The sequence below is a fragment of the Physella acuta genome, unplaced genomic scaffold, assembly GCF_028476545.2.
Source record: "Physella acuta isolate Inbredline_101_S28 unplaced genomic scaffold, ASM2847654v3 ptg001095l, whole genome shotgun sequence".
In the NCBI taxonomy this organism is placed as follows: Eukaryota; Metazoa; Mollusca; class Gastropoda; family Physidae; genus Physella; species Physella acuta.
The window spans coordinates 271655-290991 of record NW_026732612.1 but is presented as its reverse complement, the minus strand read 5'-3'; the positions used below and the strand labels follow the sequence as shown (position 1 = coordinate 290991).

General features: G+C 34.1%; 1 protein-coding gene across 5 annotated transcripts in view; it reads left to right on the top strand.

The window, feature by feature from the left end:
- The first annotated feature begins 5011 nt into the window (after positions 1-5011).
- The window catches only part of LOC131955701 (putative methyltransferase DDB_G0268948), a 66512-nt gene continuing 52186 nt past the window's right edge, over positions 5012-19337 (top strand). For 2 of the 5 annotated variants that reach the window (XM_059319920.1, XM_059319925.1), the window contains exons 1-4: positions 5012-5099; positions 11421-11523; positions 12312-12530; positions 13284-13447. In XM_059319920.1, the coding sequence (XP_059175903.1) occupies positions 11479-11523; positions 12312-12530; positions 13284-13447 (428 nt within the window). In that variant the 5' untranslated portion in view covers positions 5012-5099; positions 11421-11478. The remainder of the gene's footprint in view (positions 5100-11420; positions 11524-12311; positions 12531-13283; positions 13448-19337) is intronic. The other 3 variants (XM_059319921.1, XM_059319924.1, XM_059319923.1) reach the window with 3 other exon arrangements.

Sequence of the window (19337 nt, the reverse complement as noted above, 5' to 3'; positions counted from 1 at the left end):
TTCGTTTTCTGACATTGCTTTATTATAATGCAAAAATGTGACGTCGCAACATCTGATCCCCCCCCCTCCCCCTCATCACACATCGTCACAAAATTACGGACCCCCCCTCCCCCCTACGAGTGTGACGTCATTTATGGATGACCCCTTCACGGTAAAAGCTTTTACGAATAACAAACATATTTACTACAGTACTGATGTTATAAAGTAGCTAACACATCTTGTTGAATAAAATAAAATATATGCCTGAGCTGTAGTGTGAAAGATAGGCAAACGTTCAAAACACTCCCATGACTTATTTCCCTTTCCTTTTTTAAATAGTTAAATAAGGGTCCTCATAAGCTCCTTTTAATATATGTGTACTAAACAAATTAAAAGGCAATTACTTCTCTTGCTTATTATTAATTTTTTAAATACATACTAATAAACCGGGAGTGATCTCCCCTAAACTTTCTCGAATATTCTTATATAACTTGGAATATAGACATGATTTTTAATTACTTAATTAAACTTTGAAAAATAGAATATAATCTCATAGAAAAAAGAATTGCGCACCAAGCGAACGCCAAAACAAAATGTGAATAATAGTGTGCAATATTATTAGTTCTTTATACATTTACATGCGTTTTTTTGAGAAATCGGTAATAGCGTAAATTAGTACTTCCGGTAAACGGAAATTACTCAAAATTTGATGAAAGGTAGAGAGTTAGATCTTTTACTCACAAGTAAATTTCATTTATCTATCTGAAATAGTACTCAAGTTATAGGCTTTTGAAAAATTCAAAGTAGAAAAAGTACCGATTCCGGTTATCGGAAATCGCTCAAAAGTTGATACGGATCTACGATTTTGATAAAATACTTATATATGAAATTTCATCAACCTAGCTGTAACGGTACTCAAGTTATCGTGTTTACACACGGACACACACACACACACACACACACACAGACACACAGACATACGGACAAGATTGCAAAATTATGTTTTTCCGTATCAGTGAGATGTAAAACGTCGAGATTTGTAAAAATCTCGATTTTTTTTTTTGCACGATTACAAGACTTTCTCTATACATCGTATATACGAGAAAGTAAAAAGTTAGTGAAAAAACTCTCAACCCCAATATACAACAGAATTCAATGGTGTAGGAAATACGCTCTAACATATACAACAGACACCTTCAGGAACCTTCACCTCAAAACCATCACACCCAAAGCCAGGGAAATAACATACAGACTCATTTACAATTCAACACTCCTAGCAAAACAACAGAAACCCTACTGCCCACTATGCAGACAAAACACACCAGAAACCGAAAAAAACATCTATTTTGAATACCCCACCATACAAAATATGAAAAAGACGCTAGAAGTCAAAATAACAAAAAAACGAGACCTTCAACATCGATGTAGTTATAACCCTGAACAAAATCCCTAAACAAAGAGACAGGCTGGGCCTAGAGCAAAAAGCAAGGAGGGTAGCTATCTATAGACCAGACAGACTATTTGGAACAGTAGAATAAAAGCAAAACACGACAAGGTACGGTTCACGGGACACGTACTAGACTTGATTTATCGTAGCCGACTCGACAATGACAGCACTCAAACACATATGCCATAATTAGCAGCACCACAACGTAAAGAACATATTACACTGCAGCGACCACCTGGTCCACCTAATCCTAACCGACACATCCTCTTTCATCGCATCCTCCCTGCCCCCCCCCTCCCCCGTCCCTAAACCTCATGATCCCAATATCATTTTGCCCCCATAACTGCATCCCCTTCGTCCCCACGACCCCACCCCTGTGTTGAAATACTACGTTAAATACTGAAGATGTATTATCCAAATACATTTCTAACATCATTAATTTGACTCCCACACCCACAACCCCAATGTCCCCACCTTATTTCGCAGCATTTATCATTTGTCATTCAGATTCCTATTGTTGCTTGTTTGTGTATTGTTTTATTTACACAGCTTACAAACAAACATTGTAAAGTCTTTATTTGACACTTTTTTACTATTATCATATATATATATACGGTACTTTGGTCCACAACATACAAAATGACCCCAATGACCCCTCCTCCTTTTGTATTCATTTTATTATCCCTAAACTAATACTTACATTTATTTTGTTAACTTTAATAACATGTACGGACTTATTTGAACTCTTTTATGAGAACAATGTTAACCCCTTTTTTACCTTTAAAACTCCACTGTATCCCCACACCCCGTGATAGCTACACGCCTACCCATCCCTAACCTGTCGGTACTAAACATCCAAATAAACATAAACACCGACTTGAACATACCAAACTTTCACCCTCCGGGTAAATCGCTCACACAGCAATATGTTCGTCAAACCCTCGCCCCCACCCACCCACCCACCCACACACACACACATACATACTATAAATAGTAACCCCACATCCCCTTTAACTGTTCCAACGACCCCACCACCCACCCCAACATCAATTTCGAATGTCTATTCATTTACTTATTTAAAGTTCTAAATCTTGTTTCTTTCCCCTCCTCTTTCACACAGCAACCTTTTAAAAACTCAACGCGACAAGTATATAAATAAAAACTCTTTTCACTAGCCAACTTAATTTATCTCTCTACATAGAAAATGCTTCACTGTCCCATTGACTGTCGCCAACTTTTTTTTTTCAAAAAAAACGATCAGGCCAGAAATGAGTATCCAATGTTTATATATATATATATATATATATATATATATATATATATATATATATATATATATATATATTGATATATATATATATATATATATATATATATATATATATATATATATATATATATATATATATATATATATATATATATATACTAGCGTACCCGACCCCCGCGCGTTGCCGCGGGGATAGGAAAAAGTTTGACGAAATATATTAGAAGGATTTCACCAACGCGTTATCAATTATATGTTCTTATACGCGTGACCTTCTTTTCTAAAAATGAGTTATTTAAATGTAAACAATGCCTACGCTTGGATCATAAATATCAGGACACGGGTTTACCTACACTACCGCATAAAAACTTTGAGTGTGAATTAATTACTCACCGAAATAATATGGTAGAACACACTTCGGTGACCGCCCCTGTGTCAGAGACGTAGAGGGGCGCTCACAGGACCCCCACCCCCCGATTACACTACCGCATAGGCGCGGCGTACAACTCCTGGCTCCTTAAAACTAACAGGCGCCATCGTGCCAAATAGCAACCTGTTAATAATGATGCAGATTTCGTCATTCGCTAAAGCGACACAAATGAACAGGATTTTTTTCTTTAACACGTAAAAAAATTATTTGACGTGTTTTAAATATCAGTGTGACTGATGCAATATGCTAGCGTAACTAATGGTCTATTATTAGATGCTCTATCTCAATTTCTGACTGGATTGTCTAATAATAGATGCGTATTGCGTCATTCGCAAAGTGACGAAACTCTACAGTAGGCTCCTCATATTCAAAAAGTTTTTTTTTTCATCTTTCGCAAGGTGACGAAACTGTACAGAAGGATTTCCTCGCGTTACAAAGTTATTTTTAGAAGCCTGTTGTAGTTTTCCTGCTGAATATAGTAGTACCCCTTACTCGCTTTACATGACGCTCGATTAACGGATGCCAAGTGCCAACATAGTCGCTCTAAAACTCTGGGCGCCAAACCATGTATTGACGAAAGTTGTACCCTATATGGCGCCGCCCATAAGAAACTTTAGTTTTCTTTTTCGCAGAAATATTCTCGGGAGTATTCTCATCTACTCCCTTAAGTTTCATGGCACTCGGATGAACTGCATCCGAGTTTTATTATTTATATACCGTGTATAGAGAAAAAAATCGCCCCCTCCCCTCCGGGGGCGCCGCCCTTGTAATATTAAACAATATTTTTTTTGCAGAGCCCTACCATTGAGTGATCTAATCATCTCCCCAAAGTTTCATGGCACACGGATGAACGGTGTGAAACCGAAATTTTATAAACCGTATATAGAGAAAAATCACAGCCTCCCGTGGCGCCGCCCTTGCGAAATTAAAAAAAGTATTTTTTACAGAACCCTTCCCTGAATTGTTCTAATCAACTCCCCCAAAGTCTCATGGCTATCGGATAACGGTGTCACACCAAAATCGACTTTTATTTTTATATACCGTATATAGAGAAAAATCACACCCTCCCGTGGCGCCACCCTTGCGAAATCAAAAATGATTTTTTACAGAACCCTTCCCTAGAGTTTTATAATGAACTCCGCAACGTTTCATGCCTATCGGATGAACGGTGTCACTGCAATTCACTTTTATTATTTTTATATACAGTATATAGAGCAAAATCGGACCCTCCCGTGGCGCCGCCCTTGCGAAATTAAAAATGATTTTTTACAGAACCCTTCCCTAGAGTGGTATAATGAACTCCCCAAAGTCACATGGCTATCGGATGAACGATGCCAAACCAAAATCTACTTTTGTTTTTATATACTGTATATAGAAAAAAAAACGCACCCTGTCGGGGCGCCACCCCTGCGAATTTGAATTTTTTTTTTTTCGCAGAAACCTCCCGAGGAATATTCTCAACAACTTCCCAAAGTTTCACGGCGATGTGATGAGAGGTGTAGTAATGCATAAAGGACAGACAGACACACAAACATACATTGCTTTATATATATATATATATATATATATATATATATATATATATATATATATATATATATATATATATATATATATGATGGGGGCTCAGAAATTTTTTTCTAGTTCCGCCACTGGAGGTGAAAGATACCTGTTCATTCAAGCCATCGGGTGCCCATGAGCCAAATTTAAGTAGATTCTATTAGTCGCGTTTCAGTGTTTAGGTGTTTTTTTTTAAATTGTGGCACAACCGAACGGCGGTTAGACAAAAGTCCTTTTTTATGTCACGTCCACTCTTGTTAAAGTGTTTTTAAAAAAGTTGACTTTGAGGCTGAAGAGCGACTAGTTGAATCTCTTCCGTCTACGAAGTTTTAGTTCCGTCACTCAGTTTCCAGAATAAACAACTTCTCTTTCTTGTCGACTTCGTTATTTTAAAACAAAACTAACATTTTCTACTGGTAAGTAGACTAGATCTACTTTTTTATGTACGTTTCAGTGTATTATTTCTAAAATATGTTTGCCTTATAGAATAATCTAATAATTTGTATCATGAATGTTACAACTAATTAGTAATTACTAAGCCGATGGAAAGTTCATTTTATTACAATAAATTACATTACTACACTCATAATAAGTTAGATCTACACACCTAGATCAAGATCTAGGCCCTAGAAATCCTAGAATAATCTAGGAATTAGATCTATATTCTAATCTAGGGCCTATACCGCTATATGACTATACCTATATAGTATATACTAGTATATACTATCGTTTTAGGCTTTTAGGCATGTAAAATCGCCCGCGGCTAGTAATGTACGAACAAGTTATCTCATTGTCAAGGCTTTAATAGAAGTATTTTGTGATATATTTGTGTCAAATATTATAGTTAAATGAATGATAAACCTAAAATCTAGGCCGTTTGATTCACAGCTTCCGGGTTTGTTGTTTTGAAGCCATCTCACGGCTCATGCGCTTATCAAAAATGGCGACCAATTTCGCTTTCACTAATGGGTAGAGGGATAAAACTAATGATTACGAAGCCATCGTTAATTTAAGAAATCGGAACTATCCGTTTCTATTTATGTCTGTTATTTAAGAATTGTCGGATCTACTTTTGGCCTAATTTCTTGGTTTGTCTCGCAAGCGGCGCCTTAGTGGAAGTAGCTCTATATAATTTTTATCTTTCGAATCAAATAACTATAAAATACTGCTGCTATTTTTAACTAGACTATTGCTATTTTTCACTTGAAAGCATTAATTTTACACACATAACAATAAACTGGTAATAATTTATTGTAGGCATGAGATAAGCTCTGTAAGAATAAATATGCCATTTTATTATAATAGTTTTTGGTGAACAAGAAGCGCGGGAAAATGTGTGACGCGCAAGAATCCAATCATTTGGCTAGATTTATGACTGTCTTTTATGTCACACCTAAAAATAGAATGTTTACGCTTTCTTCATTGATGATCGTTTTCATTATTTTTTAAACTGAAAGTATGAATTATTAGTTAGATTTCAGGTTTTGTAACTTGGTATACTTACCCTTTATCAAAATTAAAAGCATAGCATGCTGATTGTGAACAAATATAGTCATAAAACACAGAAATATAAAGTTACAATGTGATGTCAGGATGTGCCACACCCGGGTCACACCCCCTCAAGAAAACGCATGTTTATTAAGCTGTTTATCTCATTTTACAACAGTAATTAAAATTAATTTTCAAATTTTTATCACTTATTGGGTAAGATTAAGCACATGTTTACTAAAAATAAAAAATAAAAATAAAAAACAAAAGAAAATTCTGTTTTAATAAAGGTCACGGGTCAAGTTTTTTTTTTCCTTCTGTCAAGTTCAGCGGAGTGTGCCACAGGCTGACCTGACTTTGGAATTTTTTTCAGTAATAATGACTTTGCACAGAAAATTAAAATATGCTAAATTGGCTTAGTTTACTAGTGTGCAAGCTATTATTGATACATTTTTAATTTAAAAAATCATTCTGTAATTCTCATCAAAAAGCCTATACAAATCTAAATCAATGGCTAAATAATAAATATATCAATATATTATATAGGCAAGAAGTTAACTTTAAACAGCAGTGTTTGCGAGCAGGATTTGCTATATTAAAGTTAAAGTGGCTTCCCCTGAATCTTGCGCTATAAGTTTACAATAAAACTGCTATAGTAAATGAGCATGGTTACATCTGTTGGAAACATGGCTAGTCTTCATTTATTACTGAAAATTTTTAATTCAATTGTTTAAAAACAGATACAAAAATGAAACAAGGAAACAGTTTTGTATTTTTCAAAACATAAAACCTCCTCAAAATGTGAAATAATTATTAAAATTTAAGGAGTCACCTGGTTTTCACATTACTAGTCGCGGGTGATTTTGCGTACCTAAAATGATAGATTACCATATATACTATTATTAATTAACTATTAAATTTTATTAATACAAAAGAACTAAAGGAAAAGTCTAAAGTTTACTAAAGTCATAAAGTAATTCTACTGATTCTAGAATCTAGAGTAGATAAATATAGAATCTAGATCTAGAAATCTAGATTCAGTAATTAGTAATAGATCTAGATCTAGTCTATCTTGATCTAGAATTCTAGCTCTAGTATCAAACAGACATAAAGTAAAGGATAAAGTAGATTTCCTCTGCGCTGTCAAGCCTCGAGCGGTCATCGTCTGTTTATTGCTTCGTATAATAATTATTTGGATGTTTTATACGAAACTACCGGTATCTGCTATACGCATGTCCATTTTTAAATATATTCAGGTCAAATTCTTTTGTTTTCTCCTTCTGGAGAAATTATTTCAATCATCTACTTCTTCTAGAACTAGTTTGTGTCTCCACATACAAGCATGTCTAAGCAAATGTTAGGTTTTGTCTTGTTAGTAATTGTTATGTCCCTTTGTTATGATTATTAAAGATGCGTCCCTTGAGTTATCAATGGGTCAGCCATGATGTGTAGTTAATAAATTTAATTAAAGTGTTTTTTATTTGGTTTTGCAGTCTATTAATTAATAATACAATCAACAACACATTAAAATGTGTAAATTATTTATTTTAGCTATTTAAATTGGATAAAGATGTATAAAATACGATCGTTATTAATGTATATAATCAGCGCATCTGCTTTGGCTGAATGGATATAAATTGGAAACAATCAATTACGTGTTTGTTTATATTTAGTCTTTACTTTAAGGCTAAGAACAACGTGTAAGAATTTTAGAAGTAATTTGACACGAAGGAGTTTTAATCTCTTAAAAACACTGTACAATTAATCTATGCAGCTAATGGCCTAATCATATGTAGTAAGTTCAGATCATATACATTACGTGATTATCATGGTCAACCTTATGTTTTAGTCATGTTTATGTAATCGGGGCTCGATAACTGAATAAACCGTTCCCTGAATACCAAGTTGTCTACTGTTATTCAAACCTGTTTTACTCAATCACCTAATAACACATCATTTTACATTTGTATACTGAATACATCAAAGTACATAGGTGTACTAAGTATATCAATGCGCATGAGAAAACACATTCAAAACATCTATGAAGTACATCGTTAAGGGCATAGTACTATGTTCAGTCCCACAACCAATATCAACAGTGAGTTGTCTCTTATTGATGGGAATCTCAAATACGGCAGGTCAGGTTCCTGTAGTACACGTCACTTTTTTATACTCTTGGCCTGTATTCTATCAATGACCAGAGGCGTAGCGATCCATTTCTGCGCTTGGGGCGAAGTATTGATTTTTGCGCCCCCCCCCCATCCCATTTAGTTATTGATATTCCTGTTGTTGAAAATCTGACCCCCTAAATCTTGATTTGGAATGGGTCTGAGCCTTTTAACAGTTAGTTTGCAATTTATTTAATGTAAAAAATATTTCAAAAGTCACCCATCCACTCTCCTTTTGCTACATCTCTGTCAATGTTGTGTGTATCGTGTAATGCTATGTCAATACACATTAGTTTATAGGAGTTTATTTTTCATGATTATAAACCCACCATTACACAGCTTTAGTAGAGCTAAGCCTCTTACCTGAAGCACTACAGGTGAGGCTAATGGGTGCTGAATAAAGTAGTGGGTTTGAATCCTGTCTGACTATGACTAAACTTTGTACCTGTGTCTACATTTGGCATTTTAATCATAACTAATGTCTATATTGCCATTATAAATTATATATAGAAATACAGTAATGGATTGGTTTTTTAATCGATACTAAATATTTAGTATCACAGAAAATGTGGAGCATTTTAACATTTTGAAAATACTGAAACAGATGTTTCCTAAGGACTATCTAAAGCTTAATGCAAACAGATAGAATTACAAAATTGTGAACGATGCACATAATTAGTGATAAGGTACAGTAGCTAATTTACCTGGTTGAAGAACATTGAACCGAGTCCAGGAATTACCGTTAATTACATATGCGTATAGATATTATTAATAACTAGACGATATATCATTCCCAACTTTGCATAAATTGTCGATATTTAAATTTTTAAAATATCTAATGTAAAACACATTATTATTTACCTTTTTTGACGTACTATGTCTGTCTATGCCTATGTACATTTACATATGTATATGCCTCCTTCTATATCTATATGTATATGCCTCCTTCTCTATCTATATCTATATATCTACATCTGTTCTATAACTTTCTCTTTCTATCTATATCTACCTCTCTGTATATCTTGTTCTAGCTATCTCTATCGATCTCGATCTATCTCTCTATCCCTCTTCCTCTCCCTCCTTTGTACACGGCCATTACCAGCTCACATTAGCCAAGCAAATCGAAACAGTTTTTAAAAAATTGATTATTCCTCTGCCCCGTGCTACACCCACTAGACTGGTTGGGTTTCCTCCCCTAGTGCACGGCACCATCAGGTTTACACCTACTGTCTCAAGCCTGATGGATACCATCCCTCCCCATTAATCCAACGCTTCAGGATAGCCCATAAAACCCCCACCAACACCCATATCTACACGTTAGACCTAATGAAAGATTAGAAAAATTAGACCAGTAGTCCAATAGTGACAAGTCGACAAACAAAAATGATATATTTAACACATACAGTCTACCAAATAGCTGTTCTATAATATACAAAACGCTGGGACGAAAATAAAATAAATCAACTACCGTAGGACTGTGGGATGGCGTGACAGAAAGTAAAGGCGGCTGACATAGTCCTGGCCACATTATCCCTTTATATGCCTAGTTCACAGAAATAGATGGACTCTACTTTATCTACCCGACGGATTGCTAGGCTTACTTCTACTTTTTTTACGATATTACTGCCAAAGTAGTTACACCATAATTTCGATCGCTTAATTTTATCAATCACGTTGTTTACCCAGTTCTCATTTACATCATAAAATTAGACATGGCCATTTATGGAGTAGCCAATGTCGAAATGTACTATGTTGAAATTTAAGGCATTCACAACCAATCAGTGGTTTTTTTTCAGACTCTTTTTGTCTGCGGGTGGGGGGGGGGGGGTACCTGAAACTTTGGGGTAGGGGATGATTACTTTTCCACGGTGTGGGTGCATTGGATACATTTTACAAATAAATGATGTATTTATTTTATATGGTTCGTGGTTGGGGGGAGCGGTAGTATGGGGGCGTGGAGGGGTGGGTATTGCCTCACCCCCTCGTAGAGAAGCCTGACAGAAACACTGTAACGATTGTTAAAGAGATACGGGTCAGTACACCTACGTGTTAACGAGTGCCGGACGAAGAAGTTGATGTGTAGTTTATTTGGTTTCGTGAGGAGGGGGTGGGGGAGATAAAAGTCATACAAATCACTTGAATCTAGCCGTCGTCAGCAGAACGGTGGTAAGATTGTACCGTGTTTCACATATCAGTAAGTGGATTAATTATATTGTTCGGTAACTGAAACGTTCGGTGAAGCTAGCTATATAGTGCCACTAGTAAAATACGTCAAACTAAATTTTTCGGGAAAATTCAAAGTTGGTATCGGAACAAGTGTTTTCTCTGTGTTAAATTTGTGATAAAAGTGCTAATAAATAAGTTTAAATATTCACTTTGATTACTCTTTAACTCTTAAAGTTTATTACAATTGCTTTTTAGGTATTTGATATTTAAAAACAATTTAGAACATCTAATTCATACTTTCCAATTAGCATTCTTATCTGTAATTCTTTTGGATTCCTTTAGAGTACATCTTTGTCAAATATGTGTTGTTATTTCTCTTAACTAAAGTGTAACTTTTTATACCATAAGATGAAATATTTTAAAAATTAAGTCTTGGTTATAAGAATTATATACTTTAGTATACTTACTGCTATAAATATTGTTAAAAATTAGTGAAACAATATATAATATTTGGACATATTTTTTTATCAGTAACCACAGTAAAATTCTTCCTACGTCAACCATGTTGCAGTAAAAATTGTTTCAATATTGGTGACTGTCAATTTGTTTGGAGCACCTAATTTCCCCACACCCTTACTGTGCTGTCACATGCAATCCAAAGCAGATCTATAGTTTATGGCATAAAGAGCAATGAAATAATTTGGTGTAGAGTTTTTTTTTTAAACTTGAAATGTCACATACCATTAGGAAGTTATTAAATTTCACGAGCCAGATGGTTAGTGGCTAATATAAAGTCAGCTTCTGTCCTAAGTTATACAAAATTGTATTTTCTTTGAATTGTGGTAGAAGTGGTTTTTGTTGGAATTGGAAATTATTTTTGATAGTCTATTGCAATGTAACTAAATTTTATTTTAGCTCCTGTTATTTTTTTAAAAGAACTGATTTGAATCAAGCTGCTCAACTCGCAACTGACATGGAAAAATGGCCTGAATTACAAGAGTTTTTCGAGACTGTTAAGGTAAATACTAGCAGATTTGTTACACTAATTGTACTGACAAAAGTGTTGTAATGAATGTTTAAATATTTTTTTTTGTACAGCAAATATTTAAACAATGTATTTCACAAACACTGATAATGTTGAAAAAAAAAAGAACCGTTCCATCTCTTATTATAAAATATTTCGCATGACGAATCATTATTATGTATAACTTCTGTATCATTGTGTGCCCTTACTTCAGTATCTTATACAGCAATTAGTTCTTATATCATTACATCTCGGATTCTTATTAAGGACAAAGGGCATTATTGTTGCTGTTCTGGAAGGTATTGCTGATTTATTTCCCACCATGATAGGATATACGCATGTCTTTATATAGCCATTATCTCTTTACCTCTTCATGCCATACATAAAACGTATGTACACCAATAATAAAGTTTACATTACAGAGATCTTTCTCACTCTTGTCACAAACCCATTAACATCAAAGTCAAAATTTTAAATATCAATTTATTTTGTTGTGAAGAAAAACGCTAGAACTACAATTATACTTTAAATTGATTTGGAATTGAATTCCCACAATAATAAATAAATATATTTAATACAAAAAAGTTAAGTAACAAAATAAAAGTCAGCATTTCATAACTGCGGTAAAAAGTTGATATTTATTTTAAAAAGCACAGATTGTGAATAATTCCTGATTGGTTTTCAACTTCTATCAATCAACTTAGTAAAAAAAATATTTTTACAAACATTCTTTCAGAAATATATATGTCTAAAAATTGTTTTTTTTTTCTAATTTTGTTTAGAACACGCCGACCAAATATGATAATGTGATCCATGAACTCCACACGGGAGAGCACTTCTCCAAGATGTACGCTGCCTACAGGCCCCAATACCCACAAGAGATCTACGACAAGATCATGGCCTACCACTCGGAGAACCCGAACAACGAGAGAGAACTCGCTGTTGATGTTGGTTGTGGGACCGGGCAGGGTACTCTGCCCTTGACTAAATATTTCAAAAAGGTTTCTAAACTTGTTTACAATCAGCTTTTATGACATTCATAATGTCTATCTCATTATATCTGTCCTTCTCTTACTGCAAATCTTATAACTCAATTTTGAGCCACTTTTAATGTAACAATTTTATTCAAACTCTTAAATACATTTGCCTCGAAGACACATTTTAGAAAATATAGCGTAAAATTTAATTAGATTTTAAATTATTCATTAGAATTTCAATTAAAACCGTTGTCAACTGTTTACAAGCTTAGGAACCGACCATGAAGATTAAGAAGGGGCAAGTAACTTTCGTTATATAGTAATAAGTATATATTTTCTTTATAAATTGGATTTTGTTCGGGGGTAGGGGGGAGGAGACGTTATTCAGGCCGGGGGGGGGGGGGCGGTAAGCTCTACATACCTACTGAAAGGGAGGCCTGAAAGAAACTCTTCATTCAGACCACTTTCTCTAGAGCGTTCCCGACATTCATTATAACTAAATTTTAAAATTACCAAAGTCAGCAACCTACAGGGAGATAACTGGATTAAGTTGGCACAACGGCAAACTAATGTGAACTGTTTACGCACTCTGAACCGATAATGGAGATTAACAAGGGGCAGATAACTATCGTTTAGAGTTAAACTCGCCACCCTCTGCAAATATTTTTAGTCATAAAAAGCCATTGTTTTTTTTAAACATAGATAACGATTTCTTTGTTTGACTCAATGATAGTCATGTATTATATTTTAACATTGTGTCAACTGTTTCTATTCCAGGTGATAGGGACGGACGTGAGTGAAGACCAAATCAACAACATGCCGAAAAATGTTCCAAACCTGGAGTCTCACGTGTCGTTTGCAGAGGATCTCAAATTTCTGAAAGACGGATCGGTGGACCTCGTAACCATAGCAACAGCCCTACACTGGGTGGATCAACCCAAGTACGATTCAACACTATTTGTATCACTACCGTTGTTCTAAACTAATCAATTGTAACGTAGCATTAAAAGTGAATATTAAAAGTGGTTAAAGTTACAATCGGTTATGAGGCACCAAACATCACATACCAAACATAGGCTTACACACCACCCTAAGCTACAATAGCATGGTTTCTTTCAGACATTTTGCTCCAGGTGGGGAGGGGTTTAAATCCCCGCAAGGGGCAAGAAGTGGCAAATTATCAGCAAGACGTAAGATTGTTTGTAGTTTTTTATTTTCTCGTATATACGAAGTATAGAGAAAGTATTGTAATCGTGCAAAAAATCGAGATTTTTACAAATCTCAACGTTTTACAGCTCACTGATACGGAAAAACATAATTTTGCAATCTTGTCCGTATGTCTGTGTGTGTCTTTGTGTAAATACGATAACTTGAGTACCATTACAGCTAGGTTAATGAAATTTCATATCTAAGTATTTTATCGAAATCGTAGATCCGTGTCAACTTTTGAGCGATTTCCGATAACCGGAAGTGGTACTTTTTCTACTTTGAAGTTTTCAAAAGCCTATTACTTGAGTACTATTTCAGATAGATAAATAAAATTTCACATGTAAGTAAAAGATCTACTTCTCTACCTTCTGTCAAATTTTTAGTAATTTCTGTTGACCGGAAGTACAAATTTACGCTATTTCCGATTACTCAAAAAAAAACGCATGTAAATTTATAAAGTACTAATAATATTGCGCACCATTATGCACATTTCATTTGGCGTTCACTTGGTGTGCAAATCTTTTTTCAACGAGATTTTATTCTATTTTAAAAACATTAAGTATTTAAAATGGAGTTCTCATCCCCTATTGTTTTATATAAGAATATTCGAGAAAGTTTAGGGGAGATAACTCTCGGTTTTTTTTTAATTTCGTACGGGATAGATTAGAAATGGGGAGCGACTCCTGAAAGCTTTACTTTACAATAGTAATGTCGATCTACTGTCAGTGTATCTGTCCGTCTGTCAGTCTTAATAAAATTTTAAAATTACTTTTTACGGAATATGCGTTTAGTTCAGTAATGTTGCAATGTTTTTTGGCCAGGTTTCTTAAGGAAGCAAAGCGTGTGTTAAAGCCTGGTGGGACTTTTGCCGCGTACACTTTCAATGGGGATAATACTGACGACACTGAGTGGCAGACGTACTATTTTGGTGTGAGTAAATTTGATCTTGGTTTAAAGTTATAAAAATTTGATTGATATTTTTTTTTTAAATTGTTTAATTTTAGATTAATTGAGACGATTAAAAAAAGGGGAGCCCGAGTTTTTAAGAAATAGCGTTCTTGTGACGCGACAGACTTTTCAGCACAAATAAGTCGTCTTCGAGAGTTCTTCCCATTCAAATTATAATTTTCAGGAAAATTCCTTTAGGGTTCAGAATTTCATTACAATAAAAATTTGTTTTATTACAGTAGGAAGTTTAGTTATTCATCAATTACCAAAGTTTTGAGTATTTAAAAAAAAAAGTTTTGTATGCAACGAGACGTTAATTCTTACATTATCTTCCGCTACGGTGTACTCGTAGTATTCTAATATAGAAAAGTAAAAGTGTATGTTTACTATATAAATTCCATCTCGTTTGGGATGCCTGGAAGAAACTCTGTGAGGTCGTAGACCGATCCTGGCGGGTAACGGAAAAACTTATTTCTCGTCGGAAAAAACCAATATGGTCGTTAAAATTGTCCAAAATCCGAATTTTCTTATATAAGCAGAGCAACTATCTGTGAAAAAAAAAGCAAACAAAGACTACGTCATTCGTTCAATTTACAAGGGAGATAATGTTTTAAAATAATTATTTTCAAACAGTTTTATACTATTTTAAACATAAACAGAAAATGACGAAGTCTAGCACTCATTTTAGTAAAAAATGAAATAGTAAATTAAGAATTGTATTCTAATTTATTGAAGAAATTATTTTTAAATTCCAATGTAATATCAGTTACGAGTTACACTTTTCACGGAACCTCTGTAGCTCTTATTACCTTTTGAGCCACATATTGCAAACATCACATCAATCACTCTACTAAAACGGGCTATAATCAACAAAAAGCAAAAACAATTTCACTAAAATTAGCGTTGCTGTTTAAGCACTACACATAAAAGCCAATCACTAATTAATTAAACATTCAAATTTTCAATGGTTTTGAAAGCCTAAGCGAAGCTAGGCAGCATGCATAGTTGAACGAATAGACTGCAAATGGAAAGTACGCTGTAGACGCAAAAGACTTATTTTTACTATTTAATCAGTATTGATTATTAATATTGATTAAAATAATTACAATTTATATTTTTGAAATGACCGCTCAACTTATTGAAACACGAAAAGGTAGATTGGGCTTTTACAGCGGCCATCATTACCTAGGCAACAGCTTTAAAAAGTAGGTCATGCGACCAACTTTATTAACAGCCATACTCATCTTTCATATGTTGAGGTCAGAGCATGAACTGAACTCGACTTCATCTTCTTCTTCATCCACTTGACCTGAAGGATAACAATGAACTTTAATAACTATCATTAATCGTCAAATTGATACATTACTTTATTTTTCTATTCGAGAATGTAAACTTTATGAGAGGAAGTCGGGAAAATCGTACGCGAAACGCGCCAGAAATTTAAAGGAAAAGGTATTAGTATTCGTATCGTCTATGGGCTAGTCACCAAAAATAAAATAAGGCCCCTGAGTAATACGAATTTTCTCAAATATCGTTGCTGTTCTGCTGTGGTAGATTTTAAAAATAAATTAATTTTCTCTAGCACTTAGAGCACACAACGAAGACCGGCGCTAGACTTATTTGACAACATGGCGGCGCTTATCCGTATCACTTGATTTCGGGCACGTGTTAGCAAGTCTATAGGGATCTGTACCATCATTCATGGTAAACTTCTAGCCAAGGGAGACAAATAGTCTAATTTTTGAAGTACACATTATTTTAAGTTGTGTCCCGTGTTTTACGAAATGTAACTCATGACATCTTTTTACCTAAATCAAACAATAGCTGGCGAGGACACTGTTTTTAAATTATGTCACATCAAGGATGATTCATGTTGTTGACAAATATGAAACCCTGGAATTTCCATTTCAACACTTGCAAAGGTACAGGGACGTGTTATATTAAGTGAAGACAAGATGCATTGTTTTTTAAAATGCACATTTTCGTATAAAATAATTAGTTTAAAAACACATTTTAAAATGATATCTCTAATCTGAAACTCTGACCTAGTAAATGAATTATAACAATTTATTTTCTAAATAGCTCATGATTTGTTTTAAGTACAATATGGCTACCTTTAATTTGTTCACTATAGCTCTCGCTTCAGCATCAAGTAAAATCTATACTGTTTAGCTTTTTACTTAGTAATTAACTTAGCTCATTATGTAGCCCTTCTCTAATAAAAGCTAAAAGCATTCCTTGTTTTAATCCAAAAAGTTTTTAAAAGCTTGATCACAACATTAGTTTTTAATGAATGATAATTTTCTTTTTTTTCTCTTTATTTAACAATCAGATACGAGGGTATCAAGTACACAAAAGAGCTGACGGTTGATGAGTACATGGGGTATCTTTCTAGTATTCACTGCATCAACATGTACAACTTGGACAATCCTGACAGTAACATTCTTGATGTAATGAAAGAAAAGTGAGACATTTTTTTTTACTTGCGATCCATGTGCTGTAAAGGACGAATATATAATTAATTACAGCACTGCTAATTATGTAATTAACTTCTGTGGTTAAAGTTGGAAAACAAAACGTTTCGATTTTTTAATTTCATATTTATGCTCCTGATGAGGCTAATATCTTAAGTGTTAGATTTTCTTAATTTTTAAATTTCCCTATTTATTTTTTTTCTATTTTTAATTTTTGGAGTGTTCTATTGTTCACTTAAAATCGATATATTTTCATTTCTATTTATATCTTTGTTTCATTATGTTCCTGTATATTTTTGTTGTTATCATTACGTCCAACAGACTGATATCCATATACAAGGCCAAAACATCCAGCGATGAAGAAATCAAAGTGAAGGCCAGCAGTGACATCATTCTAGTACTCGGCAGAAATTAGATTTATAGCATACACGTCATATTTTGAAATTGTATTGTTGATTTATGAACCCAAACCTTACCTTAATGTCAACTGTATGTTCATGTCATTTTAGAGAGTTAAATATAGAAATAATCACATTATCTCTTTATATTCCAGTAAGAAAGTCGGGCTCAAAAGCATTTTTTAAACCTTTCATTTAATCAAATAAGCTTACCTACTGATTTATTTTTAGATGACTTTTGGAGCTATTTTTCCCCCAATCGTTTCTAACGGGTGATAAATCAAAGAAGGGAAAATGGTTAATGTAGTCTTGCGATGGTAATTTTCTAAAATTAGATTAAAAATAACATTTTTTTGTTTTAAATTACAAATATGTGACATTTGTTAGGTTAGTCTTTCAACTTAGACGCACTAATCACATGTAGTAAGGCTCGAAGAATAAAATATTACAACAGAAACCTAAATATATTTTTAGTTAAACAAGATTATAAGATTACAACATAAATCAGACAATAACATTTTGGCTCAATAAGGTTATAAGATTACAAATAAAATCAGAAAATCTTTTTAGTTTCATTTTAGTTAACTGTTTTGCATTTGCCATCAAATCGCATTATACACAGATCTAGTTATACGTTTTTTTTCTTTACTTGTATGCGTATGGTGTTGTTGACCAATGGAGTTAATCTAAAATCTTGCAAATATTTTGGATTAATATTATTATAACTTAAATACTGTTGCTTGAGCTTTAACCCTAGCTTGGCACTAAAAAAAGATTGTTTTAAAATTTAGAGGTTAATGGCACAACCTTAGTCTGGTAGTCAGTCCAGCTAGGGAGGGGAGGTAAATATTGTAGCCACCTCGGGAAGGGGAGGTTAGTATTGTAGCCACCTCAGCTATGGAGGTTAGGTTGGTAATGCAGCCACCTCAGCTATGGAGGTTTGGTTAGTATTGCAGCCATCTCAGCTAGGGAGGGGAGGTTAATATTGCAGCCACCTCAGCTATGGAGGTGAGGTTAGTATTGCAGCCACCTCAGCTATGGAGACTAGGTTAGTAATGCAGCCACCTCAGCTAGGGAGGTGAGGTTAGTATTGCAGCCATCTCAGCTAGGGAGGTGAGGTTAGTATTGCAGCCATCGTCACCTGACACTAAACTAACATATTTACGAGACAATACGTCTTTAATGATGACACGTTCAGAGGGTTGTAGCCACCTCCCCAAGTCAACTGAGAGGGGAATAGTCTCACGCTGAGAGGGGAATGGTCTCACAATGGGAACGATAAAAATATTAATTAGGCACAGAAAAAATGCTAAACTGATGAACAAAACTATCTCCAGTAATTAAAAACAAAATAAAACAAACGTTTTACCAATTTTTTTCAAGTTAGATTGACTCCATTAATTGCACGTCAACCAGGTCAAGTGTAATAGTATTCCACCCATATATGGGCAAAGCTCACAATTTAAAAATCTATTTGTTCCTTTATTATTGATAAATTGATCCATTAGGCAACATCTGGTAGCTGAATACACTTAACATTTTCGTGTTGGTTTTCATTTAAATATCATTTAGAATTAATATACTAATAATACAAATATAAAAAAAAAATTTATAATAATATACTTTCATATAAGCTTTGGTCGTTAATGAGATTTTTTACATATTTTAGCTTGTTGCTATAAAGCTTTTATTTTATACTTGTTAGTGAGTCCTAATTGATAAGGTCGACACGCCTTAAAAAATTTGCTTATAAAGCTGAAAGACAATCATCTGTCCCGTGAATGCCATTGTCTGTGACCACA